The following is a 24631-nucleotide window of genomic DNA, read 5'->3' as shown; positions in this document are numbered from 1 at the left end:
CCATTTCACCAGCATCTGATAAAGTAAATCAAAGAAATCCAGTGTAAGACAGCTAGCAGGATGACATATTCTTATAAAATGTCCAACAGAATTTTAATGCAATTTGCTGATATTTTTAAGGCAGAGTTGAAGGATTAGGACTAAGGACTAAGACATTTAAAGAATAACGGAAAAGAGAACAAGTGAATATGCTAATCGCTCCACAAAATCATTCAGCCAAAGAGCTGGAGGAGAATACCTTAAAGCCACAGGATAAACCTGTTCTTTTTTCATTGGATAGTAAATGCTATAGCTTGCATTGGTGTGTAAATTTGATTGCAATTTATGCTCCTTGATTTATTTTGAAGATGAAAAATTAAAATATCCTATAATTCCAGAAAATTAAAGGAACAAGATAAAAGAAAAAATATTATTTTCTTTGACTCTTTTTCCAAATAATGTTCTGATTCCGAAGAACTTTTTATGCGCCGTATCGCTATTGCATAGACCAGGGCTTCTTAAACTTTCGTAATTCCCGACCCCATTTATGATTGCGAGTTTCTTAGCGACCACAACAAATATAAAGGAAAAATAAATTAATATTTTTTATGATAAATTTATTAGGTAACAATATACATATTCATATGAAAATATATAAATTTAGAATTCGTTTTGAAACATATAAAAATCTAAAATTTAAATAATAGAAATTTTTTTATTATAGTTTCAAAAACAAAAGTGGATTCTGACCGTCTTAATCAAAATTCTATATGATTTTGGTTCCATACAATGAACTACGGCAAAAAACAAAGTGTATGGGTAGCTTGTAGTCTTAGAAATAAGCATTGTTATTCTGTTCAAATTTGATTCTTTACAATTAACTTTGGTAAAAAAAACTAAGTGTATTGATAGCTTATAGTCGTAGAGACATGCATCGTTATTCTGTTCAACTTTGATTCTATACAATTAACTATTTCAAAGAAGAAAGAGTATGGTTAACATATAGTCGTAGAAATAAGCATTGTGATTCTGTATAGTTTTGATTCTATACAATTAACTATTGCAAGAAACAAAGTGTAAGGGTAGCATATAGTCGTAGAAATGTGAGTCTACACACTTTTGATTCTGAACGATTTACAATTGTAAAGAAGAAAGAGTTTGGGTAACTTATCAAACAGTTCGTGGTGACGAACTGTAGTAAGGAGCGACCAAGCTCAATAGTAACCAAAACTCTAAAAAACGGAATTTTGATACCAATAGTTACATCAACAGAATGGCATTTTCATGTTGACTTTAAATATATAAGTTTCATCAAGATTAGTCTTACCCATCAAAAGTTACGAGCCTGAGAAAATTTGCCTCATTTTAGAAAATTGGAGGAAACACCCCCTAAAATCTTACGATCTTAACGAAAATCACACCGTCAGATTCAGCATATCACAGAACCTTACTGTAGAAGTTTCAAGCCCCTATCTACAAAAACGTGGAATTTCGCTTTTTTTGCCAGAAGACAAATCACGGATGCTTGTTTATTTGTTTTTTTTGTTGTTGTTTTTTTCCCAGGGGTGATTGTATCGACTCAGTGGTCCAAGAATGTCGCGAAATGGCTCATTCTAATGGAATTAAAAGTTCTGGTGCCCTTTTTAAGTGACCAAAACATTGAATGGCACCTAGGCCCCCTCCCACGCTCATATTTTCCCGAAGGTCACCGGATCAAAATTCTGAGATAGCCATTTTATTCACCATAGTCGAAAAACCCAATAACTATGTCTTTGGGGACGACTTACTCCCCCACAGTCCCCGTGGGAGGGGCTGCAAGTTACAAACTTTGACCAGTGTTTATTTATAGTAATGGTTACTGGGAAGCGTACAGACGTTTTCAGGGGGATTTCTTCTGGTTTGGTTGGGACATTTGAGGGGGGAGGGTTACCGGAGACGATCTTTCCATGGAGGAACTTCTCATGGGGGAAGAGACTTTCAATGGAGGGGGGTGCAGGATTTTCTAGTATTATTAAAAAAACAATGACAAAATAAATATGAAAAGTTTTTTCTACTGAAAGTGAGAAACAGTATTAAAACTTAAAACGAACAGAAATTATTACGTATATCAGGGGTTTACCTCCTCGTAATACCTCGCTCTTTACGCTAAAGTATTTTTAGTAATTTCAACTATTTATTTTACGGCCTTTGTGATTGAGGGGTCATTCTTTAGGAATTGGGACAAAATTTAAGCTTTAATGTAAAGAGCGAGGTATCGACGAGAGGTGAGCCCCCTCATATACACAATAAAAACATACGAATACAGAAGTTTGCAACTTAATTTAATTCATAAGTTACGTACATTTTTTACTTATGAAAACATTCGTATAAAATTATAAGTTATAGTTGCCTTTTTAAGTAATCAAAAAATTGGAGGGCAACTGGTCCTCCTCCCTCTCTCCTTTTTTCTCAAAATCTTCCGATTAAAACTATGAAAAAGTCATTTAGCCCAAAAAAATTAATATGCGAATTTCGTTTTAATTATGTATGTGCGGAGAACCAAGATCAAACCATGCATTAATTCAAAAACGTCCTTAAATTAAACAAAAAACAGGCGTTTTTAAATGAAAGTAAGGAGTGACATTAAAACTTAAAACGGACAAAAATTACTCCGTATTTGAAAACTGAAAAGTCTACTGAAAGTGAAACCTTTTCAGTAGAAAACTTTTTCTACTGAAAGTGAGAAACAGTATTAAAACTTAAAACGAACAGAAATTATTACGTATATCAGGGGTTTACCTCCTCGTAATACCTCGCTCTTTACGCTAAAGTATTTTTAGTAATTTCAACTATTTATTTTACGGCCTTTGTGATTGAGGGGTCATTCTTTAGGAATTGGGACAAAATTTAAGCTTTAATGTAAAGAGCGAGGTATCGACGAGAGGTGAGCCCCCTCATATACACAATAAAAACATACGAATACAGAAGTTTGCAACTTAATTTAATTCATAAGTTACGTACATTTTTTACTTATGAAAACATTCGTATAAAATTATAAGTTATAGTTGCCTTTTTAAGTAATCAAAAAATTGGAGGGCAACTGGTCCTCCTCCCTCTCTCCTTTTTTCTCAAAATCTTTCCGATTAAAACTATGAAAAAGTCATTTAGCCCAAAAAAATTAATATGCAAATTTCGTTTTAATTATGTATGTGCGGAGAACCAAGATCAAACCATGCATTAATTCAAAAACGTCCTTAAATTAAACAAAAAACAGGTGTTTTTAAATGAAAGTAAGGAGTGACATTAAAACTTAAAACGGACAAAAATTACTCCGTATTTGAAAAAATCAAATCTTGGTGTTATGTTTGAAACTGCTTGACGTAAGACCTCTTCAACATTTTTTATCGCTGAACGATATTGGGATTTAATGTGTGTTAAAGTTGAGAAAGTAACTTGACATAAACATGTGGTGCTGAATGGCAGAAGTACATTTAACGCCATATCAGCGATTGCGGAAAATTCAGTTCTAGTTCAGATCCAAAATTCAGTCAAGGGCTTTTTTTGGAATTGTAGTTTTAAGTTTGAGTCACACGAAAGCTCAACAAATTCCTCTTGAGCTTTAAGTGGCAGATGATCAATCTCACTTAAGCCAATCCAAAACGGCTTTTGAATCCAAACTATTTTTTTGTAAATCAATATTTAATATAAAATTTGTCCGGAACTGTATCTCTAGCGCTTTTAAGTGATCTACAATAGTTTTTGCAATAAAATTTTTACGTTGAATTTTCTTAATTACAAAATTGTCGACACCGGAAAACATTTCGAACGAATTTTGTTTGACCCTACATTTCCAAATACTGATCTTTTTAATAAAACTTTCAATTTTGTCGTTTGAAGTAAATATATCGCTATTTTTTCCTTGAAGAGACAAGTTAAGATCGTTTAACTTCGCAAAAATATCTGACAAATAACACAGCTTGGATAGCCACAAGTCATTTTGAAAAAAAAGCAGCAAATTCACATTTTCGTTCAGTTAAAGATATTTCGATCTCGCCCTTCAATAACAATAATCTTTTTAAACTTTGACCTCTTGACAACCATCTTATTTCTGCATGTAATAACTAAGTAGTGTAGTTGGAATTCGTATAAGAGATTTGAAAATAAGCGACTGTTAAGGGCATGGTTCTTAATCAAATTTATGACCTTAACAGCATCCTGAAGCACATCTCTCAATTCTGGTGCTATTTATCAATTAAGAAGCGTCCATAGGATCTTTATATGCCAGGACTGTAAGGTCCCGCCGGTCGCGAAAAGATTAAACTGACTAATTCGAAATAACATGCACTTCGTTCACAATCATACAATGGCTAAATGAAAATAACACCAAAGGTTTATATAGTTTCTTCAAAATAACACTTGGAAATTTGGTTGGTAATATTTATCAGGATTATTTCGGTTTTAAGAGATTGAAAAAAATAAATCGACATTTTTTTATAAATTTCTATAACATCTCAGATTCATAGTAAATTTTTACAAGATATTATAATGATCGGAATAGAAAAGCCGGTATAAACAGTCTTTCCGAACCAGAAGATTTTATGAAACATTTATCTACGATGATTGTTATTTTTCTTTATAACAATAATTTTACAAGTAAAAAAACATTTTTTGTTAAATTATATTTTTATCACTCGCGACCCCATAATTTTGCTACGCGACCCCAAATGGGGTCGCGACCCATAGTTTAAGAAGCCCTGGCATAGACACAAAATTTGTATGTAGCCTTTGGCTCTGTCCAAAGTAGGCGGACCTATAACCCTTAATATATCCAATTACAAATGTCGGAAGTGGATATGAGCGAGATTGCCTATTCTGAAGAAGAAAGTATTTTAAATTACTTAATTATCTAAAAGATGCAATTAAAGATCGAAGAATTTCTGGTGGGAAAAGAACTACCTCACAAACGTGCGACAGGATAGGTTCTATTTATTCCAGTGTACTGGAAGAAAATTCCACATTGCTCAGAAAAGAAAATGACAGACTTACAGAGATCCTGAATTTAGAACAAGAAATAATTGCTCTAAAATCCACGTTGTTTCCTTTTTCCTTCTCTTCTGCTCCCGGTCATTCTACTCCCACCTATGCCAGCAAAGTGAAAGGCCCAAGAAAACATACTGTGATCCTCAAGCCAATCGAATTCACCCAAAGTCAAAGTACTGTTAATAAGAAGATCGCCAGAACGAGTTAAACAAAATAGTCCAAGATTTGGGCAGAAAGACAATTGATCATGTAAAAAAGTTATCGGTCAAAAATGCTACTTCTGGAATAAATGGAAAAATAATTTTGGAACTGCCATCTTAAGAAGATGCACAAAATGCAGTCACAGTTTTTAGTGAAAAATTAGATTTGACAAATTATACCCCTAAACACTCTACCAAAAAAAATGCTAGAATGATTGTTAAAAGCATCCCTAGGACAAATGAAAAAGAACGCCTAAGAGAGTCCCTTTTGAATCATAATTTAGAGGTGTCAGAACTAGCAGTTAAAGGAGAAGCATTCAAAATAGTGACAAATAAAATATAAGAGTCACAAAATAATAGTGACAAAATAGTCTCAAAGGAGAAAATAAAACCCATGCTGTTGTTGAAGTCTCCCCAAAGATGCGTAAATGTATTAAAGACCACCGTGGTCTGAAATTAGGGTTCATGTTACACGAATGTGAAGATTATACCTACTTATTGAAATGCAACAAATGTTTGTACGGACACAAAAGCAGTGATTGCAAAGGAGTTATCCTTTGTTCGTATTGCTCTGGAGAACATGAATATATGTCATGCACATTTTCTCGACCCTCCTGCCGACCATGTCAGTCAGAAGGACTTACGGGAACCGGACATACCTCGTATGATATAAATAAATGCACTGCCGCAAGAAAAATAAAGGATTTAATGCAAAATCGTATTGAATATTCTTATGAATAATTTTGATTCAAAGAGTGATTTAAAGTTCCTTACTTTTACAAGAACCCTTTGTGAGTAAAATCCGGAGATGTTTCGTGCATACCATCAAATTACAATAGCTTTTCTAAATTTGATCCTGATAAGAGGTTTTATAGTGCAGAAATATTAGTTAAGAGTGGAATTAAAGCTGATATTCATCATGAAGATTCTAAAAATGAGTTGGTTATTGTTTCTCTGTACCTCAAAAGTAGAACAATTACAGTGTCTTCTTTATATTGCCCTCCTTCAGTGAGTTCCTTAGCTTACCAGTTGAATATCCTAGACAATGTGAAAAATATATTTCGCTTAGTTATAGGTGGTGATTTTAATGCTAAAAGCCCACTATGTTCCCAAAGAATAGTTACAGACATTCGTGGTAAAGAATTAGAGTAGTTTTTAGCTAGTAAAAACCTAGTAGTGTTAAATGACGCCAATAAAAGTACATATGACCTAAGTGGCACACTAGCCCTGACGTTGCCGCAGTTAGTGCTTCTTTATTATCATTTCTTGAATATTGGGACGTCCTTTCTGATCATGTATCAATGTCTGATCACTTATATGTTTTGTTTAAACTAAAGTTTGAAATAGGTTGTGAAACTTGCTATAACCATAATGATTGTAAATTTGACTACAGGAAGTCAAATTGGGATAAATTTAGTTCAGTTCTCTTGAACAGAAAAGATAGTGTATGTACTAAGGCGATTTTTACTAAAAATGAAATTGATTTAGATTTAGATAATTTTGTGGATATAATAACACAAGCAATGTTAGAATCAATACCAACACAAGAACATGGTCCTAATTCCAAAAAATATGTAAGATGGTGGAATCCAGATTTATCTGCAAAAAGGAAAGCCTATAGACATGCCTTACGAATTCATAAAAAATACTGAGAACACGGGAAAGTGACCAAAACATGAAGTATATAAGAAATAGTTATAAAAACCAATTTTAAAAGCAAAACAGGATGACTGGAGGAAATTTTGTGAGAATAGAGGAACATTGGACCCTTGGAATACTATTCATTAAATAATAAAATCAAATAAACCTCCGATTAGGCCTATACATATGACTAAGGATGATGGCTCATTAACAACGTCAACTAAAGAGGCAGGTGAAGCACTTTTCCAAAATTGGTTTGGAAAAGATGATGTAAGTAGTGATAACCAATATCACACAAAATTAAGAAGCGTAGTTATAGAAGTCTTGACAATGGAGGACAATGATGAAGTTACCATCAAGAAAGAAGAATTAAGCGGAGCGATTAATAGCATGCGTCCTTTAAAAGCCCCCGGTCCAGATTGTATTGTTAGCCTAATTTTAAAAAGAATTTAAATGTTATAACACCATCATGATTTTTTTTTCAACCAATGATCAGATGGATTTTCTAAATAATCTTAGTTTGAAAATCCTCCCAACAGGTGGGACAGGGGCTTTATACTCGACTCTTCAATATTTTAATATTCAAGGGAATGTTCTCAAAAAAGAGGAAAAACGTCAGCAATTCATCATTCCTGCTCAACGTAGTAGTGAGTAGCATACTTTTATTATGTTTCCAGCTGTAAAACTCATTTACTGTGGTTATTACTAAGGCATGTTATTCATTCTTTTTAAATCTTTATTGTATTGAAAATGATTACATGGCACATTTTATTAGTTTGTTTTTGCTAATTTTGCTTTGAAGAGGATGTAATTTGTTGAATATTGTTTATTCACTTTTCCGTTGGGTTTTCCAGATCACTGTATGGAGATCAAACAAAAGGCACTGAGAAAAGCAAAGAAAAGGCGACTGAGGCAACAAAACATAATTGTGGAAAGACAAGAAAATAAATGTGTTGAAGTACAGGCTGCTGATGAAAACCATTCTCAGGTCTCTCTTGACGTTTCAAACACAAGAACAAGCTCTGGAATTCAAGGTTGGCTGTTTTATGCAATGCAATTAGGCTATTCAACAGGCTATGCAATTATGCTCTACAACTTCGTAACACAATAATTGAATTCATTTCAATTTTTACACATTGTTTCTTAGTTGCATGGCCTTAGTTGCTTTTTTAATGGAAACCATAAAATTATTTTTTCTTTTTTTTACTGGCTGGTATTGTCCTCGTTTCTCTCTTCCTTGTGATTTTTGTTTTGCCATGATTAGCCAGTGAGGTCTAAAAAATTAGTTATATGAACTACTTTGAATATTAAACTGAAACAGAAAGTATAAGGCTGTTGAACTAACCATAAACAAATATTTGCATGCAATTGAAACTGAATCTACTGCCACTACCATTACTGCTGCTACTGCTGCTATTACTATTATTGTTGTAATTACTGCTACTGTTAATACTGAGGCTAAGGGTATTAGGATGCATAGCATGATTTCAGGCAATATTGAGGAGATTTTGAACTAAATAAAAACACACTATGTGCAAGCACATTGTCAAAAGGAAATATCAGCATTTTCAAGAAACTGATCAGGGTATCGAGATCAAAAATTTTAAGGTATGTAGAGGGCATTTTTGAATAAAATGATGCTAAGTGCATACCGTTACTAATGCTACAACTACCGCTTGTACTGTTACTACTGCTGAAGCTAACCTTAGTAAGATATAGCTTCCAAGGTATGTTCTGGAAAATGTTGAACCAAATCAAAATAAAATTTGTGCATGAAGGTAGTGAATAGAGGGTATCAGCAATAAATCTGGAACAGCTTAAAGCATGAAGTTCAAATTTTTAAGGTTAGAGTATTTATTTGAAACATTCAGTGTATGTTGAGGGGGGATAATGAACTAACCGAAAGACACTATATACCTACTTCCACTATAATAATAATTTATTTTTGAACCGCTACAAAAATCAAAGCGGAATATCAATAAAAGAAACAAAACAAACACTACACAAAACAGAAAAAAACAAGAAACTAAAGCAAACAAGTAAGGCCTACGTGGGCGGGCAGATACTAATAAGTAGAGTGGGGTATTTTGCCAGCAAGCTCTGTGAACTTCGACCCAATATCCGGGAAACTATAAATAGATATGAGGCTCCTATTCGTATACAACGGAGGCAGATACAATAGAAAACGGAAAAACTGGAAATAATAAGAACGAATTGAACTGATATCTTTTTTATGAAAAACAGGGTAAATACCAGAAAGAAACAAAACCGAATGATCTGTAAAAACCAAGTATAATTTAGCAAGAGACTTTCTATTGTATCTACCTCGGTTAGCAAAAATTTTAGAGTAACTTAATTGGATTTTCTTCTTACAATCAGCAGCAGTGAGAGTCCATAAGGATTTTAGAGTTTTACTAACGTTAATTCCCAGCCACCGAAATGTAGAAACCGACGGGATAGAAAAAGATCCACAAATTAGAGGAGTAGTGATATTGCTATTAAATGAAAGATATTCACACTTTGAAAGATTAAGAGAAAGTCCAATCGCATAAAGTTTAGATGCTACTGTTGAAACAGACAAAGAGAGCCCTTTTTTAGTCCTACTGATCAAAAGAATAACATCCGCATAGGCAAGATAAGAAATATTTACATAATTAAGGATGCAAGTAGGTGGGATAGAGGAAAGGACAGATGATATACAAAGTTTGAAAATAGAGGGGGAGAGGACAGCATCTTGCCGGACCCCACGTCGTATTGGAATTTTACTATCTGAAACCCTCATATCCATTTTAATCTGCAAAAGGAATTTGAATACCAATATCTAAGAAGTAAAATTACCGATATGTTGATACCGTGACTAAAAAGGGAAAAGATAGCTTGGGAATGCGTAAAAGTGTCAAAGGCTTTGGAGAGATCCAAAGCACAGAAATGTAACTCGAATCCCTTTTTAGTAGCCTCAGTAAGAACAATAGCCAAAACTCGATGAGCCTGCTGGCAGCCTACCCCAGCTGAAAACCCAATCTGATTTTCACCAAAATATGCCAAAGAATTAACTGATGGGAGGAGAAGATACTCAAAAATTTTGCTTATATTGCAGGGAACCGTTATTGGCCTGTAAGATGCACACTCAGTCGGGATCTTTCCTCTTTTCAGGATCGAAGTAACTGTTCCACACAAAAACCTTTCAGGCACAACTGAGGTGCATAAGCACATTTGAAACAGAAGTTTTAAATGTTGGACTAGAGCTGGACAATCAACATTTAGGTGTTTGACACTTATACCATCACAATCAATAGAGCTAGACTTAAGCTTTTTTTTAGCTTGTGCCACCGAAACTAAATTAACTGGGAGGATCTGGTTCTGGCAGAATGATATGGGAAGCGCTGAAATAAGAAACCTCTTAAAAGTAGCATGAACAAAATGATTTATAGTATTGAAAATCTGGTCGTAATATTTGCACCAGGCAGCAGGACTAATTGGGCTACTTGTTGACGAAGAGTCATCGATTTAATTGGAATTTACCACATTTTTCCAATCGAGATTACTTGACGGGAATTTACAAATTTTAGATTTTGCAGACCGTAAATACTTTTTATACTCTAATTTAGTTTTCTGTTTAAGCTAAAATACTACACCGCTACGTGGTCGTTCGCAAGAAACCCAAATACGTAGCCAAAATTTGGCTTTATTTTTCACTGATTTTAGACCCGGATCCCAAGACCATTCAGGCTTCCGCGTATTAAATTTAACACATTCTTCGGGAACAGCCACCCTCTCAGCTTCCTTCATGCATGATATAATATCAAAGTAATATTTATTCAGAAAATTCTTATCATTTACAAATTTAGATCCAACCTGAAGTAGCTGAAAAAGAACTTTTATCCTAGACAAAAAAGCTGTAAGGGTAGAAATATAAAGAGCCTAATTAGCCTTATTCCAATTTCGTCTGGTAAACCATCTACGATTCCCACGTCTATTAGAACTATCTTGCGACAGAGAAATACAAAGCATGAAGGAAATTGGTAGGTGGTCTATATCGCTTTCTATTTCATGTACAGAAACAGTCGAAACAGATAAGTTAGGAGAGCAAAGAACATGATCAATATTAGTAAGGCTCCCAGAATGATGGATTTAAGAAAACAGACGATTCTTATCCACTAGCTTAAACTCAGATAAAGACTCGAAAACCATATCAGACCAAATATTTGAATTCAGTAAATCAGCATTATAATCCCCGGCAACAACAAATTGATAACCGAGAGATGATGCGGATTCTGTCACTTTTTTCAAAACACTACAGGTCTTGACAAACTTGTTCAGTGATTGAACCAACTTACAATCACAAGGAAAATACACATTTATAAGTATTAAATCGGCAATTTGCACAGCCAAGAGGTTTTCGTCACTATGGAACAGCACAGGCGTCGTGGATGAAAAGGAGCTACGTCTCAGTATACAGGCGAGGCCTCCGGAAGGTCTACCAAACGTAGATCTTGCAGCACTCACAAAAGTAATATGGTTTGCACTCCGTTTCAACAAGTTGGTATTATTTGAAGATAAAAGATGCTTTTGAAGACGAACGAGGTCATAGTTGCTCGAAAGTTCGTTAATGATGTGCTCTTTTTGACGTGTTTCATTTATATTGTACGATATAACCGATAATTTTTGTGACATCATTTTTTCATAGCGGTCGCAATACGAGACTTGATCACTGGACATAATAAACTATAAGATGTATGAAAATCGCCACAGTTTGCACATTTAGGTCTATTTTTACAGGGCGCATCTTTCGAAAAATGTGATTTTCGGCGCAGCGCGCACATTTTTCCACCTGACTGGTACAATCGTTGATAAAGTGATCAGGAGACCTGCACTTAAAGCAACATCGCGGTACACTTACGAAATCATAAATTCTGAAAATTTCGTAACCTATTTTTACTCCATTCTTCATAGCGTCACGTTTTGCAAACGAATCTGAAAAGTCTAGCTTGACAGTTTGGGACAAACCAATTCGGTTTGCGTCAACGACTCCTGAGTACAATTTGAATCGGAAGCATTAAATGACAGCGGGATTCCTTTTATTATTCCAAGGTAACGTTTCTGCAGAATCTTTTTGCCAATACTTGAGACTACAGACTTCACAGACTCACAGAAATCAGAAGCTACCGATTTTTCAATGTTCACGAACAGTTTATCTTCCACCGGCCGAATACTAGCAACCGATCATGACCACTGAATTGATCGATAAAGTCTTTGCGGCTTGTCGGATCTCTAATAAATGGTGGCAATTTAGAGACAACAATAGTAGAGTGGTTATTGGAAGGTTTCGAGGCTCCAGGCTGTTGTAATGGCGGGAAATGGTTGGAAAACACATAAAACTGATTAGAAATAGTCTTTAGCTGGATGCGCAGCTCGTTTACTCCCGAAAAGAGAGCAGATTAAGCTGTAGCTGGTATCAATGGGGCTGCACTAGGGTTTAATATACAAAATACTGGGATGTCGAAATCATCTGTATTGCCCTTCTTGATAAGATCCAGTATATCTCCTAAATGACTTAGTGGCGCTTTCAATCCAGTTCGTTTCAGAAATAAAGCATCTGGATACAGCTTGGACCCAAGTCACTTTTTCGCATTCACAATATCATTGACGTTAAAAAATTCTCTACCAAACTTCTTAATCATCTCATCATCAATTCCTTTTTCAACATTTTGCTGAACAAAATTAACACCGGAGAAAATGCAAATTGTCCTCATCACCTCCGTGCATGTTAACTAATTATAGCGCGCTCACAGTGAAATGTGTGAAATGCACAGTGAAATAACTTGAATGCGGCTCACAGTGATTGCAATCTTGAATGCAAATTAAATCATGAGCGATGGAAATTAAATAATAAGCGAGGGAAGCGTAGTTTCTTGCTACCTGATCCCCGCAATTTAAGGGAGAATCCAGTCCCGGCAGGTACAACGGCTATTGCGACTACTGTAACTGCTATAACTACTACTGAAGATAAGAGTATTAAGGGGAAACTCTCAGGGAGTTTAAACTAAACTTCTAAGTGTTAAGAAGGATGATAAATTAAATAAAAGCACAATAAGCAGATGCAAGTTGCCAAAAGGGCGTATTAGCAATTTTTCAGGAACGAGTTAGTTTATTATGTTAAAGTTTTATGGCATGTTGAGCAAACCAAAATACTCTATGTCGACACTTCTGCTATTATTACAACAAATACTTCTGCAAAAAAACTACTACTACGACCAGTAGTATTAGTGAAGTAAAGGGTATTAAAGTGAAACTTTCGGGGGATCTTTAGGAGGATGTTGAACTAACCAGAAGGTAATATATGCATACACCTTCTTCACCGACTACTACTGCTAATACTACCGCTACTGAACCAAAGGGTAAAAAGGTAAAACTTTCAGGGAATATTAGGGTGGTTCTAAACTAAATCAAAAAGCACTATGTCAATGCAGGTCGTCAAAAAGACACAACAGCCTTATGCCTGAAAAAGCGCAGAGTATTAAGTTGAAACTTTTTGTACATGTTTAGGGGGTAGTTGAACTACCCAAAAGGTAAATATGCATACTTAATACTACTTATTTTGATGCTAAACTATTACCAAGACTGAAGATATTAAGAAGAAATTTTTGGGAAATGTTGAGAAGGACATTGAATTAGATCGAAACATGCCACTTGTGGACCGGCTGCATCAGTGCAAACCAGCAAATACCAGGGCAAGGGCAAGGGCAAATCAGCAAGGGAATATCTCAGCAAAAGGTTTGACTGTAAAGTTCAAAATTTCAGAGAATGTTGAGGGGGTTGTTGAACTAATAAAAAAATAGAAACATGCCAAACGGAGGAAAAACACTAGACAACGAAACTATTATGCGTCTCGTCCTTCTTTACAATAGTTCTTCCTTATTTTTCTAATACAATAACCAATTTTTCTGGCAAATTATGGGCCTACCAATGGGTACGAGTCTTTCACCGTTTTTGGCCACTTTATATGGAATTTATTGAAATCTCTGCTTTGAAAATTTTTTTTCTGAAACACCAGTTCTTGGGCCCATTTGTGGTTGATGTTATTTTTGTGTTTGATCAATGAGAGGTGTCATTAAACTTCGTCTTGAATCATCTTAACAATTTGTATTTTAAATGTCTGTTCATAAAACCAGAAGATGTACGTAAACTGCCTTTTTTAGACGTCTTAATTTTCAATAAATCTCTTAGTCTTGTATTTTCTATTTATAGAAAGCCTGAACATAACGATAGGTATTTTCATATTTCTTTCAACCGCTTTCATTGTGTAAAAAGAAGAGTAGTTATATCATTGGTTGATCGTGTTATAAGAATATGCACAGAAGCTCATATAATTCCAGAGCTGAATTATCTTAATGACATTTTATTTTGCGATGGATACTTTATAAAATTATTGGAGTTTGTCGATAAAAGATGCCAGAAAAAATGCATCAACTCCATGACCCCTAACAGATATCATCCCCTTAGTTGGTGATAAGAAACTTTTCACTATTCTACCCCATATTCCCAGACTGAGTGACAAACTGAAAAGAATCCTAAGAAACGTAACCCTAATGTCAATTTTAAAAACTCAAATACAATATAGAGTTTTTTGAAAAGCGGTAAAGGTAAAACTAGTCCCATTGTGGGTAGTGGTGTTTATAAAATTCCATTTTCTTGTGGCTGTTTTCATGTTGGTAAAACCCAAGAGAAATTGAAGAAAGGATATCAAAACGCAGGTCCTCTATCGACAAGGCAATGGGACTATGTGAATGCCCAGAGACTTTTGGTTCCACCTTTGCTCAACATGTCTATCATATTATTTCATTTTGTTTGATAATACCTTCATTATTGCCCATTAAAGGTCTCATGCAAGTATACAGGGAGGCAGTTGAAATTAAAAAGTACATTCACCTGAAGATTCCCCTCAATAGACGCACTGGACAAACTTTTCTAAGCCCCATTTATTATAAACTTATTAATACTGATCATTTTAACATCCATCCACAAAATTTTATTTTGCAACCTAATAGAATATCCAATAATACCCTACCTAGTAAGCGATTAGCCTTTAAGAATGCTTGACATAAATGAAATTGTGAAATGCCATTCAATATTATATTTTTTTTTATCCAGTTACCCTTTCATCGCTGTTTCGAAAATGTCTTTATTTTAGTGTCAGTGTTTGTTTTGAGGTTTGGTTTTTATATTGAGCTTTAGACTTTTATCTTTTTTTTTTCACCGAGGACTGCCAATTGAATCTCAACCAAAATATTTACATAATTTCTTCTTTTGTTTTTCACTGGTTATTATTGTCCTCATCTTTCTCTTCTTTGTGATCAAATAAAAAAAACTAGTTTTTTTTAGGCTGAAAGCAAGGAGAAACATTAAAACTTAAAACGAATAGAAATTATTCCGTATATGAAAAGGTTTGTCCCCTCCTAAAAAAAAAGTTTTTTAAATTTAATTTCTGAACATTTTGAATTAATGAAGATTTGATTTTGACTCACCCTACATGAATAATTAAAACGAAAGTTGCACATTAATTTTACTTTTTTTTCGCTAAATGGCTTTCCCAAGATTTTGATCGGACGATTTTGAGGAAAGAAGGGGCGGGTGAGGGTGCCTAGTTGCTCTTAATTTTTTTCGATCCATCCCCTCATCAATACCGTACTCTTTACACTAAAGTTGAATTTTTTTCCACTTCTTTAAGAATGACACCTGAACCACAGAGGCCGTTTAATTAGAATAAAGAGATCTTTTGAAATTAATAAAAATACTTCAGCGTAAACAGCGTGGAATCGAGGAGGGGACAGACCTCCTTATATTCGTAATGATATCTGTTTGTTTTAAGATCTATTGTTGCTCCTTATTTTATGTTGAAAAAACTTGTTTTTTTAATTTAATCTCTGAATGTTTTTCAATTAATGAAGATTTGATTTTGGCTCACCCTACATGAATTATTAAAATTAAATTTGCAGATAAATTTTACTCTTTTTGGTTATATGGCTTTCTATGGTTTTAATTGGACTGTTTTGAGAAAAACAGGGTGGGAGAAGGGGGCTATTTGCCCTCCATTTTTTTTTTTATTTAAAAAGGCCACTAGCTTTTGATTTTATTTACGGAAGTGTTTATTAGTAATAAATATATATAACTTATAAATTCACTTGTGTAGCAAACTTCTATATTCGTATATTTTTATTATGTATATGAGGGGGTCCGCCCCCTCGTCAATACCTCTCTTCTTACGCTAAGGTTCGAATTTTGCTCCAATTCTTTAAAAAGTACCCCTGAACCACAAAGGCCGTTTAATTAGAATAAATAGCTCTTTTAAGGTTAGTAAAATACTCTAGCGTAAAGAGCGAGGTATTGAGGAGGGAATGAACCCCCTCATATATGTAATAATTTCTGTTTGTTTTAGGTTTTAACGTTGCTTCCTACTTTCGGTTGAAGAAAACTGTTTTTTTTTTTATTTATTTAATTTCTGATTGTTGTTTTAAATAATGTCAAAAAATTCAGCACCCCCCTTCACGGAAATTCTCTTCTCCTATGATAAGTTCCTCGATGGAAAGATCTTTTCACGTAACCCCTGACCACTCCCCAAAAGAAAAAATAACCCCTGAAAACGTCATTATACTTCGTGAATAACTAGTTCTATGGGGAAACAATGGGCAAAGTTCATAACTCGCAGCCCTTCCCTAAGGACCCTGGGTGATTAAGTCGTCCTCAAAGAAATATTTATTTAATTTTAGACTATGCTCAACCAAATGGCTATCTCAAATAGTTGATCTGGTGACTTTTGGAAAAAATGAGCGTGGGAGGAGGCCTAGTTTCCCTCCAGTGTTTTTGGTCACTTTAAAAGGACACTAGAACTTTTAATTTATGTCAAAATGAGCCCCCTTGCGACATTCTAGGACCACTTGGTCGTAACGATCATCCGTGAAAAAAAAAACAAAAAAACAACAAAGAAACACGCATCCGTGATGTTTCTTCCATCGAGAAATGCAAAATTCCACATTTTTGCAGATAGGAGCTTGAAACCTCTACTATAAGGTTTTCTGATAAGCTGAATGTGATGGTGTAATTTTCCTTAAGATTCTATTTTTAGGGGGGCGTTCTCCCCTTTTGTCAAAAATAAGGTCAATTTTCTCCGGCTCGTAACTTTTGATGGGTAAGAATAAACTTGATGAAATTTGCAAATTAAAATCAGCATAAAAATGTAATTCTTTTGATGTATATATTGGTACCAAAATTCTATTTTTTAGAGTTTCAGTTAATATTGTTCGCTCCTTACTACAGTTCGTTACCACGAACTGTTTAATTTTTTTTTTTTTTAAGCAGTATCTAAGACATTTCTGATGTGCTCTTTTTGGCAACCTGTGTGCAAGTAGTGTGTTTTGGTTTTTTAAACTTCCCACTCAGTATTCCCGGAAATTTTTACCTCAATACCCTTAGTCTTAGCTGCAGTAGTAGTAGTATTAGTTGTAGTAGCAGTAGTAACAATAGCGCTAGCAGTACTATCAGTAGTAGTATGCAAATTTTGTATTTTTATGGCACTTGGTATTAACCAAGTGACATATAGCAATTGTCAATTCTGTCGGTCGGTCTGTCTGTCTGTCGGTCTGTCGGTCCCGGTTTTGCTACTTTAGGCACTTCTAGGTAAGCTAGGACGATGAAATTTGGCAAGCGTATCAGGGACCGGACTAGATTAAATTAGAAATAGTTGTTTTCCCGATTTGACCATCTGGGGGGAATGGGGGGCCGGTCAATTTACAAAAAATAGAAAAAATGAAGTATTTTTAATTTATGAGCGGGTGATTGGATCTTAATGAAATTTGTTGTTTGGAATGGTATTGTGTCACAGAGCTCTTATTATATAGTCCCGACCAGATTTGATGACATTGGGGGGAGTTGGAGGGGGAAACCTAAAGTCCAGGTTTTGCTACTTCAGGCACTTCCAGGTAAGCTAGAACGATGAAATTTGGCAAGCGTATCAGGGACCGGACCAGATTAAATTGGAAATAGTCTTTTTTTCGATTTGACTATCTGGTTGGGAGTGGGGGGCCGGTTAATTCGGAAAATATAGAAAAAATGAAGTATTTTTAACTTATGAGCGGGTGATTGGATCTTAATGAAAATTGAAGTTTGGAATAATATTGTGTCCCAGAGCTCATATTTTAAATCCCGACCGGATCTGATGACATCGGGGGGAGTTGGAGGGGGAAAACCTAAAATCTTGGAAAACACTTAGAGTGGAGGGATTGGGATGAAACTTGATGGGAAAAATAAGCGCAAGTCCCAGATATACGATTGACGTAATCGGAACTGATTCGTTCTCTTTGCGGTAGTGGGGGGGGGGGGGGGGTAATTCTTAAAATTAGAAAAAATGAGGTATTTTCAACTTACGAACGGGTGATCGGATCTCAATGAAATTTGATGTTTAGAAGGATATCGTGTCTTAGAGCTCATATTTTAAATCCCGACCGGATCTGGTGACGGGGGCGAGGAGTTGGGAGGGGGAAACCTAAAACTTGGAAAACACTTAGAGTGAAGGGATCGGGATGAAACATGGTGGTAAAAATAAACACAAGTCCTAGATAGATGATTGACATAAACGGATCGGATCCGCTCTCTTTGGGGTAGTTGGGGGGGGGGGTATTTCTGAAATATAAAAAAAGGTATTTTTAACTTACAAACGGATGATCGGATCTCAATGAAATTTAATATTTAGAAGGATATCGTGGCTCAGAGCTCTTATTTTAAGCCCGACCGGATCTGGTGACATTGGGGGGGGGAGTTGGGAGGGGGAAACCTAAAACTTGGAAAACACTTAGAGTGGAGGGATCGGGATGAAACTTGGTGGAAAAAAAAACACGAGTCCTAGATACATGATTGACATAACCAGATCGGATCCGCTCTCTTTGGGCTAGTTAGGGGGGGGGGTTAATTTTGAAAAATTAGAAAAAATGAGGTATTTTTAACTTACGAACGGGTGATTGGATCTCCATGAAATTTGATATTTAGAAAGATATCGTGTCTCAAAGCTCTTATTTTAAATCCTGACCGGATCTGGTGACATTGGGGGAAGTTTTGGATGGGGAAACCTAAAATGATGGAAAACGCTTAGATTGGAGGGATTGGGATGAAACTTGGTTGGAAAATTAAGCAGAAGTCTTGCATACGTGATTTACATAATTGGAACGGATCCGCTCGATTGGGGGGGGGAGGTAATTCTGAAAAATAAGAAAAAATGACATATTTTTAACGTACGAAGGAGTGATTGGATCTTCATGCAACTTTATATTTAGAAGGACCTCGTAACTCAGATATCTTATTTTAAATCTCAACCGGATCAAGCATAATTGGGGAGGGGCACTTGGGGGGACCGGAAATCTTATAAAATACCTAAAGCGATGAGATCAGGATGATACTGGATAGGAAGAATAGAAACCTGTCTAAGATACGTGACTGACATAACTGGACCAGATCTGCTGTCTTTGTTGGAATTGGGGGTGGGTAATTTTGAAAATTGAGGTATTTGTAACTTACGAAAGGGTGACCAGATCTTAGTGAAATTTGATATTTAGAAGGATCTTGTGCTTTAAAGTTCTAATTTTAAATTCCGACCAGATCCTCTGACATTCGGGGGAGTTGGACGGGGAAACCGGAATTCTTGGAAAACATAAAAATTGGGGTATTTTTATATTACGAATAGATGATCAGATCGTAATGAAATTTGATTTTTAGAAGGAATTCATGTCCCAGAGCTCTTATTCAAAATCCCGACCAGATCTTTTGACATTGGGGGGAGTTGGAGGGGGAAGTCTTGGAAAAACACTTGGAGTGGAGGAATCGGGATGAAACTTGGTGGATAGAATAAACAAATGTCCTTGATACGTGATTGACAGAATCATACTGGATTCACTCTCTTTGGGGGAGTTGGGGGGAGGGGTTCAGTGATTTGGCGAGTTCGGTGCTTCTGGACGTGCTAGGGCGATAAAAATTTGTAGGCGTGTCAGGGAGCTGCACAATTTGACTTGATTAAGTCGTTTTCCCAGATTTTACCATCTGGGGGGGGGGGCAAAAAGGAGAGGAAAAATTAGAAAAAATCAGGTATTTATAACTTACGAGTGGGTGATCGGATCTTAATGAATTTTGATTGTTAGAAGGACTTTGTGACTCAGAGCTCTTATTTGAAATCTTGACCGGCATTAAGCCTCTTATTTTCCTCTTTAAATTAATCTATTGATTCATAGAATTTTGTTAGAGCTCATACCATATGATCTCTTGGCTCTTAGCTCTTCTCGCCTTGTCACAAGTGCCATATGAGCTCTTAGCTCTTGTTTTAATTAAATATCCCTTCATCATACCTCTGAGATATTACTGTTATGCGCTTTTGAGAACCTGTATGGACATAGTATCTTTTGATTTAGCTCTCCTTCCTCAGACATTCCCTGAAACTTTCATCTTAATTCCCTTAACCGCACTCCTTTACCGATAATAATTAACATGTTTAAGCAATGGCTGAATTGTATAATTTACAGTCCCTGGCCCATGGTCTGTGGGGTGTTGTCACCTCTGTATGCATAGTTATTGGGCCTTCCAACTATGTAAAACCAAACGGCTATCGCGAAATTCTGATCGTATGTCTTCAGGGTAAAAGAGGCGTGAAAGGCGAAGTCATTTGCCCTCCAATCGCTTTTCACTCTTCAAAGGGCACCATTAATTTATATTTCCGATCGATTTCCGATTCAACCCCAATATTTTCTTAGCACCCTCATTCGCATTCCATTCATTTTTTTGTTTACTCTTTTTTTAAGTATACTTTTTCAATTTGATTAATTATTCGTATGTGATTTATCAAATTAACAACTAAAACCAAAGCTTTCTTATGAATAAAACGAAAAAAAAAATATTTCTATTCATCCGGTTAAGAATATATCTGCGAAATTTGCATAAAAATCTTTGACTGCTCCAAAGATATTTCTAAACACATGGAACTTTTCCCTATTTCACGAAAACCTGTTGAAAATAAAAGTGGTATCTCTTAAGACGTTTTATAAGCGTAGTAGCACAGTTATATAGCTATTTGTCTGTCCACAATGACCTATTGAATTGTAGCCTTGTGGCTAAAAGTTCAAAATGGATAAAAATAAAAAATCTGGACACAAGCATAGAATGGATAAGAGACGAAGACTCATGGCTAAATGTGCAAGGGGATAAAGGATATTCCCGGATATTCCCCCCCCCCCAGATTTTTCCCTAGATCCACCTCTATTTTAGGTAATTCTGAAATGGCACTTAGACAATCGCAATTTGGGGCCTTATAATTGTAGATTTGTGGCACAACGTGTCTCATTATTCATTCAGAGTTCAAAGTCTTAAGAGCTTTTATTTCTGGATTTAAACCTGTCATTAGTTAGCAAAGGATTATAATCTCGTTACAGGAATTAGAATGAAAACAATAAATTCAGTTTTAAAGCATAGAAATCCCCTTGGGAGTTTTGTATGGGATTCTTTTAAATTTAAATTAATATGATGTTGGCTGTTCGACAGCATGGTGAGTAAAAAACCGTTTGATTTTGGGATTGGGCTTATTGTCCATAGATGTTGGATATACCATTATGACGGAATGTGTATATTCGTCGGTGTTGAATTTAGTGCAATCTAATGTTAAAGAAGGAGTAAGTGATCAAATTTTTGCTAACCATGCTGTTGGCTTTTTCGACGAAAAGTCTATTATGACGTCTAAAATAGAACTTTGTTCTCATGTTTATGAGGATGAATGCGCACAAAGACGCCAAGGTGATCAAGCTAATTACCGTAACATTAAGCAAATAATAGAGATCTTCCAGAAATGCGATACCAAAAATTTGTCTTTACCGACATACGTGATAATTTTGCCCACTTGGTTTTTCCTGCTAATTTTGGTTCCTGTTATTCCTGCTGTTGCTTATTCTATCTTAGCCTCAAAGCTTGTAAGCATTGAATCGGAACTTAGCAAATTCGTGAGAAGATTTCGTCTTAAAACTGTATTTACCTCCTCTTAGCATCTCCGGCCCTCAGTAATTGAATCATGATCAGACGAATATTTTTATTTCAATGTAAACCATCCTGCGAAGCATCTCAAAATAATAGACTGTATGCCAGGTCATGAATGCATTCATAGCATTAAGCCCTCTGGCAATATTCTGGTGGTACGAATTGATGAGATTACTGCAAAGGACTTTTGCAATACCATTCTATCCGTTATGAGAGATAGTGACGTCACATCTCGTCATATCTTGAGTCTAAGGGTATATCAACCTATTTCAATGGGGGGGGGGCGTGCTAATTAAATGCGTTAGTACTACTTATACAAAACGAATAGGCAATTCTTTGGCTGTTAGAGTGTTTTTTGAAAACTTTGCTGTGCTCGCTAATGCACTTCGACTTGATGTAAAGAGTTGATATGAGATGTATCGAGTTTACGAATCCCAACGTCCATCCAAATGCTCTGATTGCCAATCACCTATTCACTTAAAATCAAATTATGGTAAAGAAAAACACTGCTCCCGTTTTGCAGGGCAACATGAATCCTTGCCTGATTCTTCGTGCCAGGCCACACCAAGATGTCTGAACTATCAAGGCAATCGCATGTCCTTTTTATTGAAATGCCAAATCCTTGGTGAACTTTTGTCGAAACGGTCATCATATACAAGAAAATGAGTGCTAGTACTAACATCACTATATGCTCGTTCAATATTAACGGTAGTAAGCATAAAGAATAAATAAATTTCTTTACATCAAAAATTAGAAAATTTTGATGTTTTATTCCTCCATGGACATCTCCTACTTTTAGTAAGCTTAAAGTCCCTACGCAGAAGTAACGAACATTTAGTTTTTTCTAAAAGTGCCCGCAAAACCTCTGGCAGACCATCAGGTGGCCTAGCATGTTTAACAAAAAGACGTTGTTTTCACCTCCCCCTTTATGTCATCCCGAGAGTGATTGTCATATTGCTATTTGTCTTGCCAACCTTGTCCTCATTGATGTTTATTTCCCCTGTGACCAGAAATCCCTCCGAAGTTTTACAAAATTCACAAAATCTTGCGCATTAATAGTCTTCTGAATGAGATTGAGAATAATGGACGGGACTGGTTATTAATTGGTGAATGGACTGTAATATTAGCTCTTCATTAGTGTTGACTCAGCTTCTCTTAGACTCATTACCAAGTAGTTACAAAATTTTGAAGAAAGATGCCTCCCATTGCTATGTAATAGTGGCTCACTTTTGGACATTGACCATTGTATCGTTTTTTCTGGTCCCATCTGTGGCGAACTCTATGTTGATCAGGGTCAACGTGATTATGACCATCTCCCCCTGTCCCTTATTGTTACCCTTAATACTACTGCAGAGAATAACCTTCGTCCTAATTCTAGAAAATGGAATTATAAAAGAGAATGCAACACAACTGACTGGCCTCTTTATTTTTCTACACTTTCTAGCCTTCTATCAGCGATTAAAGTCCCTTTTAATTTGTTGTGTACAAGCGTTGGATCTCCTCAAGCCAGAATTCAACTTCATACAAATCATAGCCACATTGTGTCGTGGTTTAAGAGGATTGAAGAAGCACCTGTTCCCTTATGTCACTTTCGAGCCCAGACAATAAGTTTAATTTGGAAGAAGGACCCAGAGCTCAAAGCTATAGGATATAGGGGCTAAATTGTGGCTAAAAAAATTAATAGCCTGCGGCTGCCCGGTAAGGGGTAATGTTCTCGATATTAAACAAAGAACAAAGCTGGATTTTGAACGTTATCGTAGAAGAGAGAGGCCGAACTTCCTATGACTCCTAGCCAGTGAAAATGTCACTGGCATTAAATGACATTAAACGATTTAAATTAACCTAATGACATAAATTAATTTAATGACATTAAATGATTAATGTCGCGAAGGTCGATACATCCTCTATTGCAAACCAAATCCTGAATGTATCATGGACCAGTCATTATAGTAAGATTATCGATACAGTAATATATGCGATTCATTCTCGTTTTGCCATCCTCTGTTCTAATCTGTTGTGGAAGAAAATCTCTCAAGGTCATGTACCTCCCATTTGTATTGACCGTTTCAAAATAAGTGTGGAGATACTAAATTGAAATCTTATGATGTCGACGACATCAGTGCTTTTCACCTCAATACCTATTCGGACGAATTAGTTTATCACTTCCAGGTATTTTTTCAGCTGTGTTTATGCTCGTCTTTAGTCCCTGATTCTGTTTCATTTGGTAACATCACGTCAATTTTTAAACATGGGAAGGGTCCAATAAGTTGCGCTTCGTATGGGCCTATTATGGTTGCTTGCACTTTAGGTTTTGCTCCCTGATTTCTTGTCTAAAGCAGATCTTATGTATAATTAGTTTGACTTCAAGCCATATATAGGATGCCAAAATGTTCATTGGGCTCTACCTTTGCTATCACTTGAAGCACATAAAAATGTTTTTGTGGTTCATTTTTGTGCACTCTATGTTTCCAAAGCATTTGATTCAATATGCTATGGCCAACTTTGGCATTCTTTAATTCAACTTGTGTTAATGTCTCTATTACATCAACTCTTCGTTTTTGGTATGCTAATTCAAATGTTCGACTCAAGTCGAAATACACTGGTAATATCTTTATCCATTCTGGTCTTAGGCAAGGAAGAGTCCTATTCCCGTATCTTTTTGATGTTTGTCTTTATTCTGTTTTGCCACTTATCAATTCATTATGTTTTATAGGCCTGACAAATCTTTCGTATTG

The 24631-nt window shown here is 35.6% G+C and overlaps 2 protein-coding genes across 3 annotated transcripts in view; both read left to right on the top strand.

Moving 5' to 3' along the window:
• The window catches only part of LOC136039844 (uncharacterized), a 76824-nt gene extending 68008 nt beyond the window's left edge, over positions 1-8816 (top strand). Inside the window, exon 6 of the mRNA XM_065723808.1 lies at positions 7694-8816. Within this exon, the coding sequence (XP_065579880.1) occupies positions 7694-7950 (257 nt within the window). The 3' untranslated portion in view covers positions 7951-8816. The remainder of the gene's footprint in view (positions 1-7693) is intronic.
• Positions 1-24631, top strand: part of LOC136029163 (uncharacterized) — a 902097-nt gene that overhangs the window by 650340 nt on the left and 227126 nt on the right. The window lies entirely within an intron of this gene.

The sequence above is a fragment of the Artemia franciscana genome, chromosome 1 (genome assembly GCF_032884065.1).
Source record: "Artemia franciscana chromosome 1, ASM3288406v1, whole genome shotgun sequence".
NCBI classification, from domain to species: Eukaryota; Metazoa; Arthropoda; class Branchiopoda; order Anostraca; family Artemiidae; genus Artemia; species Artemia franciscana.
This window is presented reverse-complemented; position numbering and strand designations above follow the sequence as displayed.